Source organism: Limanda limanda, chromosome 6 (assembly GCF_963576545.1).
Source record: "Limanda limanda chromosome 6, fLimLim1.1, whole genome shotgun sequence".
NCBI classification, from domain to species: Eukaryota; Metazoa; Chordata; class Actinopteri; order Pleuronectiformes; family Pleuronectidae; genus Limanda; species Limanda limanda.
This window is the reverse complement of record NC_083641.1, coordinates 28,693,085-28,718,874: the sequence shown is the minus strand read 5'-3', so window position 1 is coordinate 28,718,874 and position 25,790 is coordinate 28,693,085. Positions and strand designations below refer to the sequence as shown.

The window sequence follows — 25,790 nt, the reverse complement described above, 5'->3', positions numbered from 1 at the left end:
CAAGAAGTTTCTCCTCTATGTGGACTGGATATTTTTCAAGCTGCTCTCATGTGGAAGCAGCTCCTTGTGTCTCCTGGTTCCTGAGCTGATGCTGTGAGGAGCCTCTTCTCAGCTGCTCTCATGTGGAAGCAGCTCCTTCTTCTCTTGGACACTTTCTCAGGGGAGAGCGCAGACGCAGTCCCCCACTACCACAAATTATGCAGTCGAGATTCCCACATTTGAGGAATTCTCAGGGGTCAGCACAGCCGCAGTGCAATGGCTGAGCCTCGCCCTGGGTGAACCACCTTCTGGATCATGGTGTCTCCCCTGCCAGGTAAGTATGAGTTGTCCAGGTCCCAGACAGGGGGCGTGTCTCACACACACACCTTCATGACTGACGGTGCTGACTCTCACTACGTTCATTGAAGCACCGGCTGCAGGGGGCGGGGCCTCAGCAGCAGCTCCACACACACGATCCTGTTCAGTGCAACACCGGACACACATTATTTACTCTCTATCTGATGAACTGTGCACACATCTCCCATCATGCAGTGCGGTATTTACATATGAGAGGCTGAACTAAAACCGTCTGTTTATCTTATTTAACTTCTAAAAACAGCTCAGCTGTCAGTTCAAGTGAATCAAAGATGAATGAAACTGAAACAAATGACGTTTGATCCACTTCTGAAATTCAGGAAAAAAATAAAAAACCTCAAAGCACATTTTTCTCCTCTGAATAGTACCACTTCCGGTTTCTTTGTTTACTTGTAGTGAGTGACCGACATCCTGACTGCTGCCACCTGCTGTCCTGTAGTGGGAACTACACTCTGTTCAACGTGTTTTATCTTTGTTTCTGTGTGTAACTGATATTAGAAATAAATCCTTGAGGCAACAATAGAAAATGAAATGAACATATATTTATCTTTCTGTTGATGAGGACCAAGCTGCAGCTCGTTTCACACTGAGAGAAATCAGCTCCGTCACTACGACAGATGAAATTAGAATTATTGTGTGCCTCCACCAACCAGTGCAGTTTGTACATGATTCCATTTTAAATCCTTTCTGAACCAAGTCAGACAACTTAAAACATTTATTTATCGTGTTTGAGATTCTTAATGTTCATGATTATTATTATTGTAGCCGAGGGTTTGATTCACATGAGAAAATAATAAAATAAGAATAGATATTCACTGACCAACCTTGCACAATAAGGCAATTAAAGAAATAGCTTACATTATTATCAGTTGGTATTGTCTTCTGTTATATATTTCAGTTCCACACTTGATATATTTTGTTTCTGCAGATTATAATGTATTTTTAAACTGATGTTTATGCACATCTCTTAAATTAAATAAAAAAGTTTACAGGGGAAACTAATGAGTCGTGTTCACAGTCCCTAGAATCTGTTTTCGTGTGTAAAGGTTGTGGTTTCCTCCACTGAGTCCACAAAACAAGTAAAGTGACATTGTGCAACCGTTTCTATTTCACCTGCGTTGTGAAAACAGCGACAGGAAAAACAAGTGTAGCTTCAGTTGAACAGAGACGACACAACGAGCAATAAAAGCTAAAAACACACCAAGCTGATTGAGTGAAGAAACGTCCGACACGTCAGAAAGCAGAAGAAAATGGAAGTGAACTTAAAGTGTCCTGCAGTGAAAACAAGTTACACTCTTAACTTCATATTTAATAATTAAAAGAATCCACAGATGTTTGGAACAATTTCGCTTTTGGGAACATTTACTATGAATAATATAGTTTCATTTAAACAATTTAAAATTAAAATCTAAAACACTGAGTAAACAGATTATATCTATATTTGTAATGTTTTGCAATTCAAACTAAATCCTAATGACCTCCATTGTGCTGTGGTGAAAAGAGCTTCATGTACATTTGATGAATTGACCCTTTAAATCTTTTAATATCAGTTTATGAAGATTTAAACATGTGAAGTATTTCTACAGTTTCACGTGATCCGAGTCTTCTTCCACTTCAGGGTGGAGGAACTGAACTGGGGCCAGTGGAACCTGAGGAACCTGAGTTCACCGTTGGAGAAGACGTCACCAGCCACAGAGTTTCAGCTTTTCCTGATGATCCCGAAAAATAGTTTAGACATTTAAATAATCAATGTTCATGTGTAGAAAACCAAGACAAGTTGCTCATAAAATATTTGTGTTTGCAAACTTTATTTTGGTTAGGGGGAATGTTTGTGCAAGACATTTTATTCCTGAAGGTTAGGCAAAACTGGAATATCACATTTTCACAAAGTAGAGAAAGTACGCCGCCCCCCCCGCCCCCCCACCACTCACACGATGCGTCTCTGATCACAGACGATCGATGACGGGAGTAAAAAATAAACCCAGAGCGTCGTTTCATACCTGCCACAATAAATAACAACAGGACTTCTGAGAGCCGCAGTAGATTCTCACAGTGCACGTTGACATGTTCTGTACGGAACCACAGAACAAACAGAGAGTTCTGCTGAGAACCCAAACATCAGAATCGTACTGGGACACAAACAGGTTGGTTCTGTGCAGGCAGGAAACATCGGCTCTGGATCTGTTCTTCTTCCCTCTTCACATCTTTACACTTTTACTTCACAAGATTTCCTCTGCCCGTCCAGCAGAGGGCAGCGGCTCCGCGTCACGTCACCGGCTCGTTGCTTATTACAGTCGGGACATAACGAGCTCCCGCCGCCGAGCCGCTCGGTCGGGGGGGCGGGGGGGGGGGACACAGAGAGGGACGCTTGGTCACTTTGGTCAGTGAGTCAGCAGCAAACAGTTCACACATCCAGACAGTGTCTCGGAGTCGTGGCACACTTCAGGACTTCAGTCCATGACACAGTATCAGTAGTTACACTAAGTAGCTTGGTCCCCTGGTAGAGATCCACTTTGTGCACAGCTGTGTGCGAGTACCCAAGCTTCACACCCACGCTCACACACAAGCATCCACTCACACGTCTCTCCACACTCAGCCCAGTGGAGGCACTTCATATGAAGGTGTAGACCTGACTGTCGGGGGGGGGGGGGGGGCTGTGACGAGGCAGCTCAGCGGGAACAGGGCGGTTTGCACTCAGTGTCTGTGGATGTGAAGGCGTCTGTCTGTAGGCCACAGTGAGACAGATGCCTGGAAATCCCTCGGCCACTTCGAACACTGCTCACGTATTATTATACATTAAGAGTCGTCTCCTGCTTCAAGAGACAAACGGCCAGTTGACCAGCGTCAGAGTGGACAGCCCATCTTCACCCATCCCATAAATAAGAACTTGTTTTCACCGATACAGCCCGTACATCATTACTTTTCACACACACGCACACACACACACCCACACAAAACATACTAGGGTGTGTTAAGATTAAATTCAATAGCAGCTTCGAGGAGCAGGCACGTCAAAAACGAGAGCCAGGAAATGAAAAAAAAAAAAAAAAAACTGCCATCAAGTATGAAGACCAAAATCAGGAAACGGTTTGTTTGCATCTCGGCTGCTCGTTTCCGACGGCGACGCCATCATCTCGCCGCTCTCCCTCTTTTCACCAGAGTTCTGAGAGACGTCACCAGTCCTCTGATTCGCCTCCGAGGTCAGACACTCGTTTTAATGTGTCGCCTATGGCACCTAATGGGAAATCACCTATGGCTTCAGGATGCAGTGGTCCGAGAAAATAAATTAAACTATATCAGGATATTTATCAGGAATAACAACTAAAACACAGATCAAATACTTTTAAATAACTGCTACAGCCCTGTTCTACATACCTAGTAATTCTGCTAAATACTATTTATATTTATTCTTAAAATCATTTTAAATCCTCAATAGAGAAGCAACACCTCAGACAGGATGGCGGGTTATTTATCGACAGTTATTACCTTAATATTTCCATTTAAGGCAACACCCCCCCCGCCCCCCCCCTGTTCACACTGCCTGCACATGTTAACAATGCCCACTGATCTGACAGTACAGGTTCAACAAGGAAAAGAAAACAATAACTGAACTCTTTCTCACGATGAAGCCAGACTAAGTTTACATCCAGACTACGTTTTAACTTAAACAACTTTTTCTACTGAAACGATTCGTCCACACAAACGTTTTGGCTCCGTCTCAGATTTAATCCTCGAACACAAGCTTCAGCTGCAGAAAGAGCTCGACTGCAACCAGGAAACAAACCAGTCACATCTCGTCTCCTACACGTTCACAGGTGGGTCTTTGTAAAATGCAGAATCTAACTGAACAGCAGCTGTTAGCAAAGACAACACAGGGTCAAGTGATGATCTGTGTTGTGTTCTGCACTGGCAGCCGAGACTCGGTGGTTTTCTTCCTGAAGGGGTCATGTGACAGGACCCTGACAAATCAGCAAAGGCTACATCACGACAGAAAAGACCCAAACAAGTGGTTGTGAGCGTCTACGTCATTTCCTAACATCCTGTCCAGTCTCGGACTTTTCAAACTAAAATGTAGTAATGTGGATTTAGCCTAAAGTCGGGCTCGAAGCAAAACAAGTCAGTAAAGTTTGAAGTGGAGGATTATCACTGTGACATTTAAGGCTTTTTCCAGAAGGCTTGATGAACATATACCCAAACAACATCGACCCCAAGAAACCGGACGAGAGGAACTAGATCCGGAGCTTTGTGCTAGAAACTTCTAGCAGAACAACCTGCAGTGAAAGTTCTGGTTCTTTATAGGTAGCAGACGTAGGACACAGGGTAAGGCCAGTGATGAGCAGATACAGAGACAGTCCACATCAGTCCACTCGCGTTACAGTAGTAAAGTGGTGAGGAAATATGTTGAAACAGGGTAATAAAGCATTTTCCTCCGCCTGATGTTTTCTGTTGACGTGATTTTCACACACCGACACGTAAACCAGTTCTAGAACAATGGGCTGTTATTCGGTTTCACATTAGCGTAAGAACAAATAGGGGCTAGAGGAGTCTCTGCTCCTTCTGCCAAATGTTAACCATAACATTTAAAAGTCATTCAACTGTTCAAGTTGGACCATCTACAGAAATAAAATGAAACATTTAATAAAATAATAACTACTTCAAAAGCAAATCTTGACATGTTACACACAAGAGGGCACTTTAAACTTTCTTTTTTTAAACGACAGAGAAACCTAGTGTCTACTTGAGAAACTACGTAAATCTCAGGAATGGAGAATGTTTGTCTGGCCGTTGGAACAAAGCAAGAACTACCGGGAACACTCGTAGCACAATTCGGACGCCATGTATTCCTGATGGGAGTCGACGTGGCTCTTCACCAGTGTCTGCATCAACTACAGGGGGGGGGGGGGGCTCCTGGGACAAACGCCTTATCAACAGTCTTGTTAATTGCATATACATGTAACCTTCTTGTTTAAATGGATCACAGATCTGTGGAGGGGATAAAAAAAACTGCAAATAAAATCGTTCCGCGCAGACATCCTAGCCTTGGGCAGGTGTAAGGCCACAAATGTTGGGGAAAAAAAGTAAAGTTGTTCCATGTGGTCAAACGAGGTGAAGCACTGTGACGATTATATAGTGAGAATATTCTCAGCTGCAAACGAATGTGTCCGAACACGTTATATATACACATGAAGAAAGAGCAGCAAATACATGCCAGTGACGAAAAAGAGGGATTTTCTATTCAACAATCTCAAAAACCCTTCATCTGCAACAAAAGGTACGACATGGCTTAAGACCTGAGGAAAACTTCATCACAACCTGGTGGCTCTGCAAATCAAGCTCCGGAGCAATAAACTAATCGATCGCTTGCAAGATCGTAAAGAATAAACCACAGAAGCTGAAAGTAGCTGAGACTCCAGACACCAGGAGGGGAGGAGCACACGTGCTAGCGGTAGCCTGGGTGGTGAGTGTGGACAGCTCCTCCTCCGCTGGGCTCCTGAACATGGCCCATTGCTGACCTGTGCATCTTCTCAATAACATCCAAGTTCTGCTCCTGGAAGCCGGGCATCTGGAAGTCCCCTGCCAAGTAATCCACATTCTGCATCAGCTTGGAAGGCCCACCCGGACCCTCCTTCCCTGGCCGGTACTTAGCCCCTGGGATTCGTTCTGTGGAGGCAGCGGCCGGCCCCCCCTGGTAGGTCCCAGGGAGGTCCTGAGGGCCAGAGCCATTGTTCCCTGCTGTGGCTGGAAGCCCCCCCCACAGGGGCTGCATGTAGTGGCTATTAATGTAAGGCATAGAACCTACTGCACAGTTCACAGGGGATGAAGACCGTGGTTTTTCAGCAGGGTGTTTCAGAGGAAAGGATTGTGTAGTGTTTGGTAGCTTGTGAGGATAGCTTAGGTTCCGAGAGGGGAAAGAACACTCGGCTGGACCCTCCATCCTTGGGGTCTTACAGGGATGGGCCCCCTCAGGAGGCTGCTGCATGTGGGCCAGCTGGTGCTGGGCCCAGGAGCGCTGCTGCTGCAGCTGCTGCATCTGCTGGAGATGCTGCTGCTGCAACTGCTGTTGTTGCTGTTGTTGTTGTTGTTGCTGTTGCTGTTGTTGTTGTTGTTGCTGCTGCTGCTGTTGTTGTTGTTGTTGTTTCTGCTGATGTAAATGGTGCTGAAGCTGATACTGCTGCTGCAGTTGTAGCTTCTCCGGGTCGTTGTGCAAGGCAGGTAAACTGTTAGTAGCAGCTATGTTTGGCTGTGAATGCAGCCCAGCACTGGGGGTCATAGCCGCCCCCTTGTCTGGGGGTCCCACCAGGAGGCAGCTGGGCCCGGAGCCCAGGCCCGGGTGGTGAGAGGACACCCTGGAGCTGGCGTTGATCAGCAGGTTGCGGCTGATGGTGCCGGGGTTTGCTATCTGGCCCTCACAGACGGAGGTGGTGCCCATGCCGGCCCGGGCCTGGCACAGCTGGTTGATTTGGTGAACGATGCTGCTGATGTCACTGGGCCGGTTCTGATGCAGGCCGGACACCATGGACAGTGGGATGGTGGAGGTAGATACAGTAACATTTGGTGGAGCGTCTGCATCAGGGAGCTTCCGGGGCCCGTACGCCCCTGGGGGGGGCTGCTGGAGGCTATTAGGCAGGGTTGGGGGGCCTGCACCCCCCGGCTGGGGAGGAGGCTGTGGGCCTGCCAGCCCCTGGCTGTGCTGCAGACTCGGGAGCTGAGCTCCATCAGATGTGTGGCGCAGATCCTGAGTCCCTCCTTGTTGTGTCAGTAAAGCTTGTGGAGGAGGAGCCTGGTGCTTTAGTGTCTGCAGGTGAGAAAGATGCTGCTGTGGTCCGACTGCCGGGCCGGACGGACCCGGACCCTGACCCTGACCCTGCTGCTGCTGCTGCTGCTGAGGAGGAGGAGGAGGAGCCTGGGTGTGTGGGTGTGTCAGTCTCTGCTGCTGTGAAGTCTGAACCTGGGACAAACTCTGCTGCCGCTGCAGAGCCTGAGCGTGAGCCATGCTCCTCTGCTGCAGAGCCCCCGGGTGAGGCTGCTGGAGAGTCATTGGGTGAGTCATACTTTGCTGCTGTTGTTGTTGTTGTTGTTGTTGCGGCGGCTGCTGCCGCTGTTGTTGTTGTTGTTGTTGTTGCTGCTGCTGCTGCAGCACCTGTGGGTGAACCATCCCCTGCTTGTGGGCGGCCTGGCCCTGTGGATGCGGCGCAGGCTGGGGATGATGGTTTAAAGTGCTTTGAGTGGCGTACGGCCCGCTGTGAGGGTTCATGTTGCTCTTACCAAGCTGCCGGGCGCGGCTCCCGTCAGACTCTTTGATGACGCCTTTGGCCGGCGCTCGGAGGACGGCGAGCAGGCCCCTGCTGGCGCTGACCTGAGACGGGTAGGGACTGTGGCGCTGGCTGGACGAGGACGTGTCCAGCCCGTTGACTGTGCGTCGGATGTGTTTCCTCTGAGGCACTTTCACACTGTTGGGGAAGATCTGGATGGTCAGAGGGTTGTTGGCGATCTTCTTAGCAAAGGCATCCAACTCTGCTGGGGTTGGATAGCTGGCAGATCTCATCTTCTGTGTAGTTTCCCCTGCAACGAGTTCACAGGTCAGAAAACAGGAATTATAACAGAGCACAACGCGTTGAAAAGGACGACATCTATGTACCGAAACATTTCTATACACAGTCTTATATAGTGAAATGTACTGAAATGCATACGTGTGTAATAAACTGACTTCAGTGTGAGCAACAGTCTAGTTTCAACTGTTCAGAGTTGTGTAGTCATTACAGCTGTGGAATAAACAGTGTCTCGACAAGAGAAATACCACCTGAAGTGTTCATCCTCCATTTTAAAGCTGTAATTTAACCCGACAGGTGGAGTTTGTTTTTCATCAATTTAATGCTGTATACGCTTACTGCAAATCTACATTATTTACACTGAACAACAAAGTTTCAAGCTGCATTTTGGATGAATGATAAAATATTATATTTGATTGATTGATTGAATATTTATTTAAGCCTCGGAAGACACATTGAGGGATAAGACCCTCATTTACAATGGTGCCGAGGGTACAATAAAAAAGTTGATACATTAAAAGTTAATACATTGAATAAATAGGAATGAAATAAATATGCATATATATATACACAGTAATACAAGGTATAAAACAATTCGTCAATAAAATACTATGGCAAAGTCAACTAGCAGTTACAGTCACTGCAGGAGAAGTCAGCTGTACATAAGACCAGACTCGAAAACTCTGTCAATGAAACAAATGAGCGCAACTTTAAAGATTTTTGGACCTCATTCCAGATGTAGGGGGCTTTATAATAGAAAGCTGTCTTCCCCAAGTTGGTCTTAACACGAGGTACATACATTGAAAGCCAGCTCTGGGAGCGAGTATTGTGGGCATAAGAAATTCCAGCTGATGAGAGAGGAGAGATATACTGGCATTAGCCCAATGATTGTTTTGTAAATATAAATCTTCCAATGACCATCCCTTTTTTCAGACAGGGCTGGCCAGCCAACCTTGTTATAGAGAGTACAGTGGTGTTAAATATTAAATATGAGAGAACGACACGCTCTGAACCCTGAAGCTAAATCACACAGAAAAGTAAGAGAAACCAACACGATGGACGACGGTACTTACATTTCTGAAGTCCAGTGTTCATCTGCGTGCGGGAGAGAAGTCTGGCGGTGGGGTCACCTGATGCCGGCAGACAGGCCAGCATGTCACTGTTCCACTACTGCAGCATGGGACACCCTCTCACCACCATGCTGGGAAACAGAGAAGAGTGTCAACTGACCTGGTGAGAGATGACCTTTGACACCCGGGACAGTGCGACTGCAAATGGCCGCCTTTAATAAACGGACATTTACGTGAAGGAAAAGGCAGTTTGTTCTTTCATTAAAACAGAACATAAACGCATCACAATAGTAGATTAAATTAAACGCACATGAGCCGTCTTATAGAAATAAACACAACAGGATTCGATGGGTCATCCTTCCTCTACCGGGACAAAGTCTTTTAAACTGAAAAGGCTGAACTGCCCCATTTAATTAAAACAAGTCTAACAGCTCAGACCACTTCACATCTCTCTACCTCACACCGGTCACAGGTTTCTAGTCTTATAATAACAAGACATTCTGTTTCCCATCACATAAGACAAATGTCCTCATTCAATGGTTTTTAATTAACAAATTAAATGTTCTCATGACTTCACTAGTTCCTCTGATAGGACTTCGCAGCTACAAACAGCAGGTTCCCAGCAGCCGGCTCCCAGTAAGTGCACCAGTCCAACACCCCCCAGTAAGTGCACCGGTACCAACAGCTCCCAGTAAGTGCACCAGTACCAACAGCTCCCAGTAAGTGCACCGGTACCAACACCCCCCAGTAAGTGCACCAGTACCAACAGCTCCCAGTAAGTGCACCAGTACCAACAGCTCCCAGTAAGTGCACCAGTACCAACAGCTCCCAGTAAGTGCACCAGTACCAACAGCTCCCAGTAAGTGCACCAGTACCAACAGCTCCCAGTAAGTGCACCAGTACCAACAGCTCCCAGTAAGTGCACCAGTCCGATACCCTCCCAGTAAGTGCACCAGTACCAACAGCTCCCAGTAAGTGCACCAGTACCAACAGCTCCCAGTAAGTGCACCACTACCAACATCTCCCAGTAAGTGCACCAGTACCAACATCTCCCAGTAAGTGCACCAGTACCAACAGCTCCCAGTAAGTGCACCAGTACCAACATCTCCCAGTAAGTGCACCAGTACCAACATCTCCCAGTAAGTGCACCAGTACCAACAGCTCCCAGTAAGTGCACCACTACCAACAGCTCCCAGTAAGTGCACCACTACCAACATCTCCCAGTAAGTGCACCAGTACCAACAGCTCCCAGTAAGTGCACCAGAACCAACAGCTCCAAGTAAGTGCACCAGTACCTCCCAGTAAGTGCACCAGTACCAACAGCTCCCAGTAAGTGCACCAGTACCAACAGCTCCCAGTAAGTGCACTAGTACCAACAGCTCCCAGTAAGTGCACCACTACCAACAGCTCCCAGTAAGTGCACCAGTACCAACAGCTCCCAGTAAGTGCACCAGTACCAACAGCTCCCAGTAAGTGCACCAGTACCAACAGCTCCCAGTAAGTGCACCACTACCAACATCTCCCAGTAAGTGCACCACTACCAACAGCTCCCAGTAAGTGCACCAGTACCAACAGCTCCCAGTAAGTGCACCACTACCAACAGCTCCCAGTAAGTGCACCAGTACCAACATCTCCCAGTAAGGGCACCATTACCAACAGCTCCCAGTAAGTGCACCAGTACCAACAGCTCCCAGTAAGTGCACCAGTACCAACATCTCCCAGTAAGTGCACCAGTACCAACATCTCCCAGTAAGTGCACCAGTACCAACATCTCCCAGTAAGTGCACCAGTACCAACATCTCCCAGTAAGTGCACCAGAACCAACAGCTCCCAGTAAGTGCACCAGTACCAACAGCTCCCAGTAAGTGCACCACTACCAACATCTCCCAGTAAGTGCACAAGTACCAACATCTCCCAGTAAGTGCACCAGTACCAACACCCACCAGTAAGTGCACCACTACCAACATCTCCCAGTAAGTGCACCAGAACCAACAGCTCCAAGTAAGTGCACCAGTACCAACAGCTCCCAGTAAGTGCACCAGTACCAACAGCTCCCAGTAAGTGCACCAGTACCAACAGCTCCCAGTAAGTGCACCAGTACCAACAGCTCCCAGAAAGTGCACCAGTACCAAGTACACTTGAACGATTTGGGAAAATAATCTAATTGCGATTTTTTCCCCCAAATATTGCGATTGCGATTTAATATGCGATTTTTTTTTCGGTCGACCAAGGCAGCCCGACCAACCTCCGTACGCAAGGGTCTCGGCGGCCCGGTGCCCTACCTCTCGTTCGCACGTGATAATCGCGCACGTTGCGATTAGGAAATCGCGTTGTGTCATATCGCAACTTTATCGCAAATGCAATTAATCGTTCAGCCCTAGTACCAAGACCCACCAGTAAGTGCACCAGTCCGCCACCCACACAGGAACATGGCTGAGGAAACTACATGAAATACGAAATACCGGGTTACATTCCTTCACTTACACAGTGGCCACAATTCATTCATGCATTAGATTTGTAAAACATAAAAAAATCATTAAATTGGAATTATTTAATTGGAATATAGTTTGAAATCCATTTGTTCTCGTGTTTTAAATGAGATAAAAACATGAACTCGACAGGAAGTGCTGAGGTTCTTTGTAATAACTCCTGTTTACATTTGCAGGCTCGTCCCAGTTCAGATTATTAAAGCTACTTTATATAAAGGGGATTTGATCCTGATCCAGAGGGGATGTGATCCACAATCCAGAGGGGATTTGATCCTAATCCAGAGAGGATGTGATCCTAATCCAGAGGGGATGTGATCCTAATCCAGAGGGGATGTGATCCTAGCCCAGAGGGGATGTGATCCTAATCCAGAGGGGATGTGATCCTAGCCCAGAGGGGATGTGATCCTAGCCCAGAGGGGATGTGATCCTAATCCAGAGGGGATGTGATCCTAACCCAGAGGGGATGTGATCCTAATCCAGAGGGGATGTGATCCTAGCCCAGAGGGGATGTGATCCTAATCCAGAGGGGAGGGGTTCCACAATCCAGAGGGGATGTGATCCACAATCAAGAGGGGAGGGGTTCCACAATCCAGAGGGGATGTGATCCACAATCAAGAGGGGAGGGGTTCCACAATCCAGAGGGGATGTGATCCACAATCAAGAGGGGAGGGGTTCCACAATCCAGAGGGGATGTGATCCACAATCAAGAGGGGAGGGGTTCCACAATCCAGAGGGGATGTGATCCACAATCAAGAGGGGAGGGGTTCCACAATCCAGAGGGGATGTGATCCTAGCCCAGAGGGGATGTGATCCTAACCCAGACGGGATGTGATCCACAATCTAGAGGGGATGTGATCCTAATCCAGAGGGGATGTGATCCACAATCCAGAGGTGATGTGATCCTAACCCAGAGGTGATGTGATCCTAATCCAGAGGGGATGTGATCCTAACCCAGAGGGGATGCGATCCTAATCCAGAGGGGATGTGATCCTAACCCAGAGGGGAGGGGTTCCACAATCCACAGGGGATGTGATGCACAATCCAGGGGGGATGTGATCCACAATCTAGAGGTGATGTGATTCACAATCTAGAGGGGATGTGATCCTAAACCAGAGGGGATGTGATCCTAATCCAGAGGCGATGTGATCCGAAATCTGGAGGGGATGTGATCCTAATCCAGAGGGGATGTGATCCACAATCCAGAGGTGATGTGATCCACAATCCAGAGGGGATGTGATCCTAACCCAGAGGGGATGTGATCCTAGCCCAGAGGGGATGTGATCCACAATCCAGAGGGGATGTGATCCTAACCCAGAGGGGATGCGATCCTAATCCAGAGGGGAGGGGTTCCACAATCCACAGGGGATGTGATGCACAATCCAGAGGGGATGTGATCCACAATCTAGAGGTGATGTGATCCACAATCTAGAGGGGATGTGATCCTATACCAGAGGGGATGTGATCCTAATCCAGAGGGGATGTGATCCAAAATCTAGAGGGGATGTGATTCTAATCCAGAGGGGATGTGATCCACAATCTAGAGGTGATGTGATCCACAATCCAGAGGGGATGTGATCCTAACCCAGAGGGGATGTGATCCTAACCCAGAGGGGATGTGATCCTAACCCAGAGGGGATGTGATCCTAGCCCAGAGGGGATGTGTTCCACAATCCAGAAGGGATGTGATCCACAATCCAGAGGGGATGTGATCCTAATCCAGAGGGGATGTGATCCACAATCCAGAGGGGATGTGATCCTAATCCAGAGGGGATGTGATCCTAACCCAGAGGGGATGTGATCCAGAATCCAGAGGGGATGTGATCCTAACCCAGAGGGGATGTGATCCTAATCCAGAGAGGATGTGATCCACAATCCAGAGGGGATGTGATCCTAAACCAGAGGGGATGTGATCCTAAACCAGAGGGGATGTGATCCTAATCCAGAGAGGATGTGATCCTAACCCAGATGGGATGTGATCCTAACCCAGAGGGGATGTGATCCACAATCCAGAGGGGATGTGATCCTAACCCAGAGGGGATGTGATCCTAACCCAGAGGGGATGTGATCCTAACCCAGAGGGGATGTGATCCTAACCCAGCGGGGATGTGATCCTAACCCAGAGGGGATGTGATCCAGAATCCAGAGGGGATGTGATCCAGAATCCAGAGGGGATGTGATCCTAACCCAGAGGGGATGTGATCCTAATCCAGAGGGGATGTGATCCAAACCCAGAGGGGATGTGATCCTAATCCAGAGGGGATGTGATCCACAACCCAGAGGGGATGTGATCTTAATCCAGAGGGGATGTGATCCTAACCCAGAGGGGATGTGATCCTAACCCAGAGGGGATGTGATCCACAATCCAGAGGGGATGTGATCCTAATCCAGAGGGGATGTGATCCTAACCCAGAGGGGATGTGATCCACAATCCAGAGGGGATGTGATCCTAACCCAGAGGGGATGTGATCCTAACCCAGAGGGGATGTGATCCACAACCAAGAGGGGATGTGATCCTAACCCAGAGGGGATGTGATCCTAATCCAGAGGGGATGTGATCCTAACCCAGAGGGGATGTGATCCTAATCCAGAGAATGTGACCCACAATCCAGAGGGGATGTGATCCTAACCCAGAGGAGATGTGATCCACAATCCAGAGGGGATGTGATCCTAACCCAGAGGGGATGTGATCCACAATCCAGAGGGGATGTGATCCTAACCCAGAGGGGATGTGATCCTAACCCAGAGGAGATGTGATCCTAACCCAGAGGGGATGTGATCCTAACCCAGAGGGGATGTGATCCTGATCCAGAGGGGATGTGATCCACAACCCAGAGGGGATGTGATCCTAATCCAAAGGGTATGTGATCCACAACCCAGAGGGGATGTGATCCTAACCCAGAGGGGATGTGATCCTAACCCAGAGGGGATGTTCCAGTCTGTAGCTGCTCGGGTTAGCATCGGTCCAGCAGCCGCAGCCCACCGAGCCTCACTCGGCTGAACACCGGGACGGAACCGACCTGCGGGACGGAACCAGGACCCAACACGACCCGGGCCGCCCGCGGGGCCTCGGGACCCGGGTTCACACGACACGACCCGGGTGAACCGCGTCGTGGAGCTCGTTAGCTCGGGTCAAGCTCCACAGTAAACCCGGAGCTTCTTTGTGCTGGGGGAGCGGAGGCCGGCTGCTAAGCTACTGTAGCTCCCCTCGGAGCCGGAATGGCGGCGGCACCGGAAGCGAAGAGGAGGATACTTACTCCTCTTGAATCTGTGAGGAGCGGAACTTCATTCTGCGGGGATCGAACGTGGTTCTGTCGGTGAAACGCAGAGACCCGTCCCGGTGCCGCGGTCCTCTGCTGCTGGCTGGCGACGGCAGCTGCACTCACCGCGCATGCGCACACAGCCAGGACCCCACTCCTGCATTTAGGCGTCAGCGGTGGACGCCTGCTCAATAATCCCAAACCAGTGGGACATTTAAATCAGGTCCTGGTTTCCGGGTCCCTGAGAGGAAACCATTTCACCTCATGTCTCATACTTAAACCATTAATATCTTTATTCTTGTATTCTTTTGCCAGTATAATAAGTTATGTATTATTTAATTTGTTGTCTTATACAACTACTGAAAACAACTGCAATGAGATTTAAAATGTGCACAAAGAAAAGCAGTTCAACTACAAACAGATGCAAAATCACCAAAAAGAACATGGAGATCATGTCATTTACTGTATGAGAGAGGTGGGGGTGCATGTCCTCATAAACCAACCATCAACGATCTGATCTGAGTTTCTTTCAACAGAGTGTTTAGCTTTTTAAAAGTGAATTTCTTTATAATGAAACTGGTTGTTTGAAGTATGAGAAAAATCATGAAACAACGTATATAAAACTGACACTTGAGGATGTATTTGTGTCTCTAAATTAAATACTATTCATATTCTTTCATATGCTTAATACAGCTTTTCACCACTTATCTGTTGTTGTACATCAGCCAGACATTTTTATCTTTTGAACCAAAACTAAGAAGCAGAACCATGAAATGTGTCCTTAAAGGACATTTATGTGCAATAGGAAATGGCAAGAATGAAATATATGATGGCATTTTGATTTATTAAAATGAAATTTAACAGTGAACTATTTTTTCTGAGTACAGACAGATGACATGCAGCAAGAGCATACAGGAACTCATGGCTATTTCAGACACAGTGTACATGTTATAAATAACATTAGAAATAGAACACAAATCATTTTACAAAAACAGTCAAGTTTATACACTGAACACGTCTAAAGTTCCAAGACAAAGCAATGTGGTCAGAGCATCAGTCAAGTCACTAAATCAGCAATGAATGATAAACATCAACTGAGGATGAGCGATAAAAAAAACTATCAACAGCAATAATAACAGTCCTGTGTTAATTCTGTGGTAGTTTGCTCGTAAATAAAACTACAACAAACCTGTTGCTTCCTCTCCTTGAAACATAAGTTTGTTTTAAACTACGTGTCGGGAGCGTTCAGGCTCAGTGGAGATAACCATGTGTGTGACAACAAATAATAAGTCACATCCTGTGTACTGCTGCACACATGTACACAACCATATAAACACGAAAAGTGTGTTTGTGTGAGACGTCAAAACTGGAACATGGCTTAGCATTTACACATATTTTTTGTGTTAAATTAAACATCAACGTCAGATAAACTATGTTGTTTCCCACATCCTTGATTTATTGGAACAATAAAAATGGACAGTCTATTCTATTTGGCTTTGTTGTTTAGACTTCCATTTTCAGATTCTATTCACATTCAGCTTTTTACCACAATATAAAGTAATTTAACACGTCTCCAGTCGTTTCTATTCCCTCGCTTTTTTATCAAAACACCAACCAGTGTTTTTTCAATCAAAACCAGAACTACAACCATTTTACATCAAAGCCTGCACTAAACAATAAAGGACCACAATGACAACCAATTCAGCACAAGATCAGAATCTGATACCTGTTTTTCTGTCAGCATATAAATAAAAATCAACTTGTGTGACGTCTGACGTTGTTTGTTTGCAGAGAAACAGACTCTGCAGAGAGAAAGAACTACAGTAACATCTGCACGATCAAAGGAGGTTCTTTTACGATTGTGAGCACCTTTGTCACATTTTTTTTTAAATCAATCACTGAGACATAACACAACCTGAATAACATTTGACCTTCAACACAAACAAAGTTCTACAATCAACAGGAAAAAAATTCAGATTGTTTCGGGAATGCAGATGTGTCCAACATTAAAGACAGAGGTATATAAATCAACACAACGGCCTGCAATGTACGGAGGGTAAAAGGTGACAACAGAGGTCTTGTCGTCCAAGAAAGCTGAGCCCTGATGTACGAACACCGTGGGATCTGTGTTAACATCAGCTGTCAGGTCACATCATATAAATGTAACCTGGGTCAGCTGGTGGTCCACGGCCAAGCCCAAAGATAGAAAAGAATACAAAATCAAAGAAAATTGCACAAAAAAAGAACACAAAATATTCCCATATTAAAATGAAATAAAAATTCTTTGAGTGAGCAGCAGTGCATGCAGAATGTTCTGGTCCTGTATAAAGTAAGGCACCAGAGGTTTCCAAAATTCACCTTGTACACAGTATACTGTATACGTATAAAACAACAAAATCTTTCAAGTGTTAAAGGCAGTCTATGAGAGTGCATACAACAGACACTGGAGTCATGTGACGTCGGCCTTCAAGGTTGAGTGCTCATCATCTTCTGCAGCAGCGGAATCTGTAGAAACAAGGACACGTTATTCATCGTGGCATCGAGACTCCGAGGCTCTGAAACAAAAACCCACGAATGTTCCATAACTGGGCTGGAAAGCTTTCATGACCCATATTTTTATTTGTCCATTCAATGTCTCTCACGTCACCCCCCCAAGGCTGTTCCAGCGACTCTGTCTTTCAGCCAAGTCCTATGTTTTATGGCCTGTTCTTTAATTGACCTTAAAATAATGTCATTTTAACCCTAATGACCAAGGCCACTCAAAGGGGCATGTCACTGTTTCCATCTTTATAACTTACCTTTGACAAATCCACTCCAGTGAGAGCGTTGACAGACACAGGAAGTTCAGCCAAAAGGCGGTTCACCTCGCCCGTCACACGGCCGCCCTCCCCGCTCAGGATGACGATCTCATTGGTCTTGGCCAAAGGTGCCGCAATCTTGGACGCAATCTGCAAAGCCACAGTTCAAGTGTTTACTGCAAGGATCCTGTTCATGTGAAGCACTCAGTCAAAGTCTGGTGACGTGTGAATCGTCAAGAGGAAGTGATTGTGTCGAAAACAGGAGGAGACAGAGTGATGTCATATCTCTTCAACGTTCACTCAAAATCTAGCTGGAAATGAAAATGTTCAATATCTTCTGTATTCAATCTGGGTTCTAAGCCTGAATATTACAAAAAAGCTTCTATAGAGAAATATTACTGCATTTATGTAAACTGCAACCCAGAGTCGCATTGAGCGAATGAAGCAGCGTTAACTGTGCTTGTGTTGTGAGAAGCTGATTTAACAAACACATTGAACAACGATGAATGGATCATTAGATTAAGACACAATTAGACTGTTGCCTCGGTTTCAAGTCCTTCTGCTGCTCTGTCTGTCTCAGAGCAGAAGCTTCATATTTAACGAACACATGTAAGAGTTCAATCTTTGAGAAGTAAACATGTGTAGTGTAGTTGTTTTGTTGTGTTACCTTAGGCAGCGCCTCGAGGACCAGCGCAATCTTAGCTGCGTCTCCGTACTGCTTGTAGGCCTCGGCCTTCAGTCTCATCTTCTCGGCCTCGGCTGAGCCGATTGCTCCGATCGAGGACGCCTCCGCCTCACCGATCTTCCTGATCTCCTCCGCCTTTGCCTGAGCTATCAGCACCTTTGCCATCCTGTCGCAGGGCAAACACAGGTAAACAACTGCAGATCCTTCTCATTGTCAAAAACTAAATTTCTTTTGGCTTCACATGACCTCTAGTTATACAACATTTCCACAGTCTCTTTCTGCTTGACAACCGTGTAATGAACACCACCCGACACCCGACACAGAACATACAGCTGCTGGAAAATTTTGGCCAAAGCACAACAACGTAATTAAAGAAGCACAACAAACGGATATGTGACGCTTAACAATTCAAACTGCGAGTTTGTCCTTTAGACAATAGACACCAGAAGTGCAGTGATGGTGCTGCTCTACGGCTCCTGGACTCCCTGTGGAGAGGCAACATGTACTGAGGTGTAAACAGAGAGAAAGAGTGAGACACTTCCACTGCAGCAGAGACACATCACATTAATGTTTCTCTCAGTGGCTCATTCCTTTCACTGGTGTAAACCCTGACTGTCCACGATCCACAGATGCTTCACGAAACGCCAATTTGTTTACTGCTCACAATCAGAGTCGAGCTTGTTGTGTAACCTCTTTAGAGCACTGTGTCTCAAGAGGACTGTTTGTGTTGGTTCTCTCTGATCTTTCACCTGTCACGTGATGAAACATTAAACCTACTGAAGTCCCTGTTAAATGATGCATTGTCACTCACTTGTGTCCCTCAGCCAGCTGCTGCATTTTGTAGGCTTCGGCCTCAGCGGGCCTCTTGACAGTGGCGATGAGTTCCTTGTCTTTTCGATCGATCTCCTTCTCTTCGATGGTGATCTGCTTCTTCCTATGCACAACTTGGATCTCAATCTCCTCCAGACGGATCTTCTGCTGCTCCCTGGCTGCCTGCAGCTCGTATGCCAGCTCGGCATCTGCTTTCTAAAGACATCAGGACACAAACCATCACATTTACTAAATACACACACCTGAGGAAACAGACCTTGTGTTTGAAACATAGTAGGAACACAGTTTATCTTATGCATTTAACCATGAAATGAAAATATTCATGATGTGTTGTAGATGATGACAACATGCCCGTAAACAACATTTCTACAATTGACTGATCACTCTATACATTCAGTCATGCATTAGTGCAAATTAAAACCTCACCTTCGTGTTGACCTCCTGGTTGAATGAAGCCTTCTGCAGGTCCAGTTCTCGTTTGGAATCGGCCATCTTGGTGTCGGCCTGGAATTTGACTTCCATCATCTCCTTCCTACATTCTGCTTCCTACGAGAAGCAGAGAGGTGTTCAGGTGGTTGTGTTCAGAAGCATCAACTTCTCAGAGTCTCACGCCTGCTTATGCATCCTTACCCGTATCCCAGCATCCCTCTCTGCCTCAGCCACGCCGATGTCTGCATCCCTCTGGACAGCTGCAGTCTGGGTCTTTCCAAGGGAGCTCAGATAATCCACTTTATCAAACACATCCTGTGAACACAGAGAACTACGTCAAACCGAACAAGTGGTGACAGTCCGATCAGTCACCAGGTCTAAGGTAACATAAGGAACATCAGCAGGAGAACGTGATACTAATTACAAATAAAATCTACATCATCAGACAAGCGCTCACTATTTTGCTGTTTTGAACTAGAAAGATGAAAAACAACAAACCACCATAACAACAACCCACAAATGACTAATGAGCGAACTGATCCTGATGATTCACAGAAACCATCTCGACCCGGAATAATTGATGTGGTAGAAATGGACTGAGCTTCCAGCAAAGTGCTATGGTCGGCTGCTGTATCTGCACCACTCCTCAATTAGCTCAAATCAACAACACTGAGCTGAACAGGGCGAGTCTCCTGAGAGTCAGTTATTAGACTCATGAAACTCAGCGGAGACGGATTCTCTGGAGAGAAGTCAGTGAAACGCAGCCTACGCACCAAATAAACATGTTCAGTAATGGGCTACGACAGGACGCACGTATGTCAGACAAAATTCTTCGGTGCCTAAATTACAATGAGAAACCAAAACTAATCAGATCGAAAGAAGCTTTGGAACAAACACATGAAGCTTGTTCAGACTCTCAGATGTGAATCATCGCACTGGGTGGCCTTACTGACCTTAATGGTAAAGCTGAGGATCTCTATGCCCATCCTGCCCACGTCAGGAGATGCCACCTCCCTCACCAGTTTAGCAAACTGGTCCCGGTCCTGATAGATCTGCTCCACAGTCAAGGTGCCTGTAAAGACAAAGCTCTGTTATTAAAATTCACTAACACAAACCAGAATCAACAGTTCTGCTCTTCAGTTTTGTGTAATTCTGTTATTTCTTGGATTTAAAAAAGGCAGCAGAATTATCTTAATCTCTTGAGAAGTGTGAAATCCTTAAAATAAAATGGCACAAATGTCAAAGAGTCATCGATTTTCTTGTGAAAATAACATTGACAGTTGGTTGAAGAATATTGATAACCTTTGATAATCAGTTAAAATCAGATTTTCTGGGGAAAATTTCAATCTTTCCAGCTTCTTTGTTTGCTTCTTTTCTCTGTTTTATATATTTGTAAATCTGATATATTTCGCTTTTTGACTTTTGGTTGGTCTCAGGACAAAATCTGAAGACGTCACGTTCAGGAAATCAGGAAGGTAATCAAATAAGAGAAGTGTGAAATCCTTAAAAAAATCATCTTATCAAATCATTCAAGTAAATTGAAATTGGGATGTTAGAAAACAAATTTAGGGTGTCTTAATTTTAACACAGTTAAAATGAAATGATTGTCCGTACCGAGAATGGAGCGGAGATGTCCTTCCAGGGTCTGAAGAACCACAGCTTTAATTTCTACCACTGATTTACCCAGAAACTGCTCACAAGCCACAGCCAGCAGGTCGTGCTCCGTCATGACCTTCACCTGAAGAAGACACAGGGACGTCAGCTCATTATAGAGTTGATTAACATTAACAAGACAATGACACAGGTACTTCACTGAAGTGCTTCTGTATTAGTGACATTTCATTATCACTAATACAGAAACATTTCCAGTTGTTGAACAAGGTGCAGACATCTCGTAACAAAACTTACAACTTGAGTAAAGAAAACAACACAAACAAACATCTGAATAAAGACTTTTGTTTATGGACAGTCTTTGATATTTCTGTCATCATTTTAAGAAGTCCAGACGCTGTGATGAGCTCTCACCTGAGCCACGCCTGTGACCGTGATGGCGACGCCCTCTGCCGTCTCCACATCCTCACATCGCGGCTGCAGGGTCATGATCTCCAGGGTTATTCTACAGGAGGGAACAGAAGAATGTTTAACAAGAGACCAACATAAAGTAAGGGAAGCTGCGGAATCACAAATTAAAATCTGTACACGTTAAATACTGTGTAATGTCAAGATGCTGAGAATTTGCCGGATATAAGTTTGACTGTATATGTGAATTTAACTTTTTCGGTTTTGTTATATTCTAAAAATGATGTTTAAGTTGATTAAAGAATATCTATTACATATTTACAAAGATCTATATAAAAAGATCTAAAATATCTTTACAAATTGGTCCCAGTTAAAGGGCGCGGTCACACACCACACTTCCACAAATGTTTCAGTGGCAAACCTTCTCCTCCCGTTCAGTTCCCATCTGTGTGAGCAGGAAGACATTTGTTTCCTGTGGCCAGGAGAACCACCACGTTGGTGAACTTTGACCTTGGATATTCACTTCAAATTCACATATGTATAATCGTGCCCTCGTTCTGTGTCGTGAGACAATGACTCCAAAAAACATTTCAGTTTTTAAAAGGTGATCCACTTTCAGTCAGTCATGGTAAGAATTTCAAAAGCATACGACAAAATGTGAATATGGAGTTGGTATAATTAATGGCAATACAATTAGATTTTTTTTTTTTACAATTCTTATAAAATAGTAAAGTAACTAAATTAGGGATCTCTGATTAATAGAGACACTGTATGGGTACGGATCTTGCTTTATTGTGATATCATGTAATGTCTTGATTTAAGAGGTAAATGTTATGAATGGATTTTTTAATTTGCCAAAGGAGGTCAGGTGTCAACGCTTCAAATTCACACGTCACGGAGGTGTGTGTGTTAAACTGTTAAATCATTCAACAAGCTCTTGTTTGAGCCGGACTGAGCCCTGAGCTGGGTTTCATAAACCTGCCACAGGTCAGAGGTCAGTCCGGCTGAGGTCTGCTCAGAGTGGAGGAGCTGGGTCGATTCACCAGTCTAAGTGAGTCGTTTCCAGTCAAGAAATGGATGAAGAGAATAATCTGGTGTGACCAGTAAGTACAACAGAACTGTACTCAGGAAATGAAGTCACGGAATATTTCACAATGTCAATCGTGACAGAGCAGATAAACAGAGCAGTGGAAAATAAAGATGCTGGGATAAAGGATTGATCTGCGAGTGGAGCTTTACCAGTCTACTACAACTACTGGCTGCAAAACATTACTTGTCTTTTTAAATCCAACCCACCATCAGTGTATGAAACATAAACTGAAAACAAAAAAAAGACTGCCTGCAGATAATGGGACTGACTTCCCAGTGGAAATTCAACACAGCTATAGAACATTTAAGTTGTGGTCTGTTTAAAATAAAAAACCTCCTTCATTTTCATCCATTCATTATCCACATATTTGTGTTGAGTTGGACTTGCCGGCAGAAAAGCCTTGAAACCAGCAAATAAAAAGCTGTAAATGTAAAATGAAAGTGCGGATCCAGTGTTGTCACCTCTGAGTGTCTGAGATGAGCCACCAGGCCCAGGACCAGCCGCCCACCACGTAGGTTTTAACATCAGCGCCACAACAAGCACCTGCGGGGAGGAGACAAGGATTCATCTTTAATAGGAACAAAGACAATACATATAATGTCATCTGAATACATCCAATTGAACTTAATGTGTCTCCTGTCCTGTGAGCTATCCGTCTTTTGAAAGCGCTTCATGATTATTGTTTACGCTCCATAAATCAAACATGGCGTGCAGTTAAAAGCAAACCTCCACACAATCCCACACGTATCTGTCAAGCTCGTATCTGAGCTCCAAACTTAGATTAGATTAGATTTCTTTATTTATCCACACAACGGGGAAATTCACTTGTTACAGCAAAAAAGAGAAAAACAGAATTTAAATAACAGTGCCGAAGCAACAATAAAAAAGAAAGATCAAAATATATACACTACTAAACTACACATAATGAGAGTAAAAATATACAGAAAACAAAAACAAAAAACAAAAAACAACCTGCAAAACAGACACTGTGCAAAAGCAGGTACTGGGGAGAAAGTGGAGTGATGTAAGTGTTATTGTAATGAAAACAAAAGTATTATAAGTAATATTGCAACAGTAGTGACCATGATACAGAAAAAATAATTAAAAGTAAGTGACCATAATATAAATAATACTACAAGATAGTATAAAGGAAAATATAAATATTGCAATGTAACCATTATAACTGACCATGATATAAATATAGATGTAAAGTGTTGAATATTATTGTGCATAGTAGTGTACAAAGTCATAAATCTTAACACTCTAAATATGTCTGATTTTTTACATAAATCCTGGATATGTAAATATAACCGGATCAACATCAAACTGTAGAATGTGCAGTCGGGTGGAGGAATGTGACCAGACCACATCCCTCCGTCAGGTGAGGTGACAATCGACTCAGTTCTTTTAGAGTAAACAGACCAAGACACAGGAGAGAACATAACATCCTTACAGGACACTATTATTATTATTACTGTAATTACTGTTATTATCTCAATTGCATTGTACGTTGCTGGGCAAACCTGTAATTGTCCGGTTGAATATTCTTTAAAAGAAACACCAGAAGGCTGAAGTATAATAATAAAAAAGCTGATTAACGTGACTCGTCTGAAACAATGTTTATGTTTCTACAGTAATATACTGAACATATTCTCCATACAAATGTACGTTTTAAACAGGTGGAGCTATTTTAGAATTTTAAGTATAAATAATTAAATATACACATAAATAAAGGTGAAACCCGTCATTTTCTTTTCTATTATTTTTGGCAATATGGACAAATACAATTGTGATGGTTGTCGTTTAAAACGCTTCTTTATGAGCAGAGTATAAATATGATGTACATCCATTATGTGACATACCAGAATGCAACATCATTATTGACTTTATGTTAAATTGCTAATGATAAAAAAAACCTAGACCAACTGCGTAGGCCTTAGAGGTGCTATATTTATTAAATTATTTATTATTACTACTGCGTTATTGTATACAGCTTCTGAAAGGAAATATCTCTTCAGCTCAGAGTTTCAGGCTCACAGAGAAAAGAAAGGTCACATATTTCATGTGATAAAGTAAATAACGGTACACATGATAATCTGTCAGTCCCATGAGAGAAGTGTGTAGTTCTACTCTCGTACTTCAGGTACATTAAAGTATTTGTACACAGGACGATTCCTGGAGGATGAGGAGCCTGATCCGGGGCCGAGGAGCAGATCCTCCCCGCCCCTCTGTCGCATCCTGCGGGCCCGGGTGGTGCACTGACAGCCTCAGAACCCTGAAGGTCTCTGGCTCCAGACCTGGTCCAGACCTGGTCCAGATCCGCTGCTCCCGGTTCTTCCTTCATTAGATCCACATTGACCCTAACCTCAGATCCCGGGGAGCTTTACAGATAACACGTCTGAGCCGTTAATTCTCTGGAGCTCGTCCGCTGGGAGACTTAACGGTGCTAGCTGCATGAAGCTATCCCGCCATTCACGCCCTTATTACGGGTTTAAAATACGTGTTTATCGTCAGAATTCAGTTGCATCACCAGAGTCTCCGGATCTGTGCGAGAAAACCACAAGTGCGACTGCTACAAACACCTGCTAGCTAACGGTTAGCCACCTAGCCAGCTAGCTAACGGCTAGCCACCTAGCCAGCTAGCCTGGTAGCCCCGGGCAGCAGCTAGTAGTTAGCCGCTCCGTGGAGTCGGAGGGACGGGGAGGGACGCGGAGCACCTACCGGAGACAACCAGAGCCTCGTTCGGTCCCACGGTCAGACAGTTCCCCATGGTGCTAGTGACGGGTCCTCCTGTGTCGAGGATTCGAAGCGTGTGTCGAGTAATCCAGGATGAGGTTTGTAAAGCGCGTATCGAGGCTTGTGTTGATGACGACCAAAGGATTCAAAGCCACAAAGTCTTTAGACCGAGTGTGACCGAGCGACCACAGCCACGCCCCTCCTCACGACGGCGCTGACGTCACGAGGCAACACCGGGGACCACAACAAACAAACAAGCAAACAACTGATAGATACAGAAAACAACATTTCATTCATCAGTTGTAATCGGAGGAGGACGCTAAATAAATAAGGCAAATAAATATAAAAATAAAAAGAGGTGTACTGTAATAAATGATCTAATAAATAAATCAAATAAAAGAAGAATACCTGAAAAAAAAGAAATTAAAGACAGAGTTGCTAAAGTAAGCAATCTAATAAATAGGCTGATTGAAAATTAAAGA

The 25,790-nt window shown here is 45.1% G+C and overlaps 2 protein-coding genes and 1 non-coding gene across 3 annotated transcripts; all 3 read right to left on the bottom strand.

Moving 5' to 3' along the window:
• Positions 1–157: 157 nt before the first annotated feature.
• On the bottom strand, positions 158–321 carry LOC133004040 (U1 spliceosomal RNA). The gene has a single exon (XR_009678322.1). It is a non-coding gene; the product is annotated as a U1 spliceosomal RNA (small nuclear RNA).
• A 4,958-nt stretch (positions 322–5,279) lies between these two features.
• LOC133003651 (protein FAM222B-like) lies at positions 5,280–14,811 on the bottom strand. The gene is made up of 3 exons (XM_061073439.1): positions 14,718–14,811; positions 8,978–9,105; positions 5,280–7,917 (listed from the first exon to the last, which is right to left on the bottom strand). Exons 2-3 carry the CDS (start codon positions 9,057–9,059, stop codon positions 5,795–5,797), a joined length of 2,205 nt encoding a protein of 734 aa, XP_060929422.1. The 5' UTR covers positions 9,060–9,105; positions 14,718–14,811; the 3' UTR covers positions 5,280–5,794.
• Positions 14,812–15,545: 734 nt separating this feature from the next.
• LOC133003207 (flotillin-2) lies at positions 15,546–25,495 on the bottom strand. Its single transcript, XM_061072855.1, has 11 exons — positions 25,294–25,495; positions 23,034–23,115; positions 21,489–21,579; positions 21,078–21,201; positions 20,417–20,535; positions 19,665–19,778; positions 19,461–19,580; positions 19,015–19,229; positions 18,186–18,369; positions 17,519–17,668; positions 15,546–17,225 (listed from the first exon to the last, which is right to left on the bottom strand). Exons 1-11 carry the CDS (start codon positions 25,340–25,342, stop codon positions 17,187–17,189), a joined length of 1,287 nt encoding a protein of 428 aa, XP_060928838.1. The 5' UTR covers positions 25,343–25,495; the 3' UTR covers positions 15,546–17,186.
• Between the last annotated feature and the right edge of the window lie 295 nt (positions 25,496–25,790).

What these genes read in the sequence shown, in the direction of transcription:
- LOC133003651 (XM_061073439.1), bottom strand. Translation starts at nt 9,059, where the DNA reads ATGCTGGCCTGTCTGCCGGCATCAGGTGACCCCACCGCCAGACTTCTC. An exon ending in GAACACTGGACTTCAGAAAT is followed by an intron (nt 7,918 to 8,977) that starts GTAAGTACCGTC and finishes AACTCGTTGCAG; the next exon opens with GGGAAACTACACAGAAGATG.
- LOC133003207 (XM_061072855.1), bottom strand. Translation starts at nt 25,342, where the DNA reads ATGGGGAACTGTCTGACCGTGGGACCGAACGAGGCTCTGGTTGTCTCC. An exon ending in CGGTCACAGGCGTGGCTCAG is followed by an intron (nt 21,202 to 21,488) that starts GTGAGAGCTCAT and finishes TGTCTTCTTCAG; the next exon opens with GTGAAGGTCATGACGGAGCA. An exon ending in ACCAGGAGGTCAACACGAAG is followed by an intron (nt 19,230 to 19,460) that starts GTGAGGTTTTAA and finishes TGATGTCTTTAG; the next exon opens with AAAGCAGATGCCGAGCTGGC.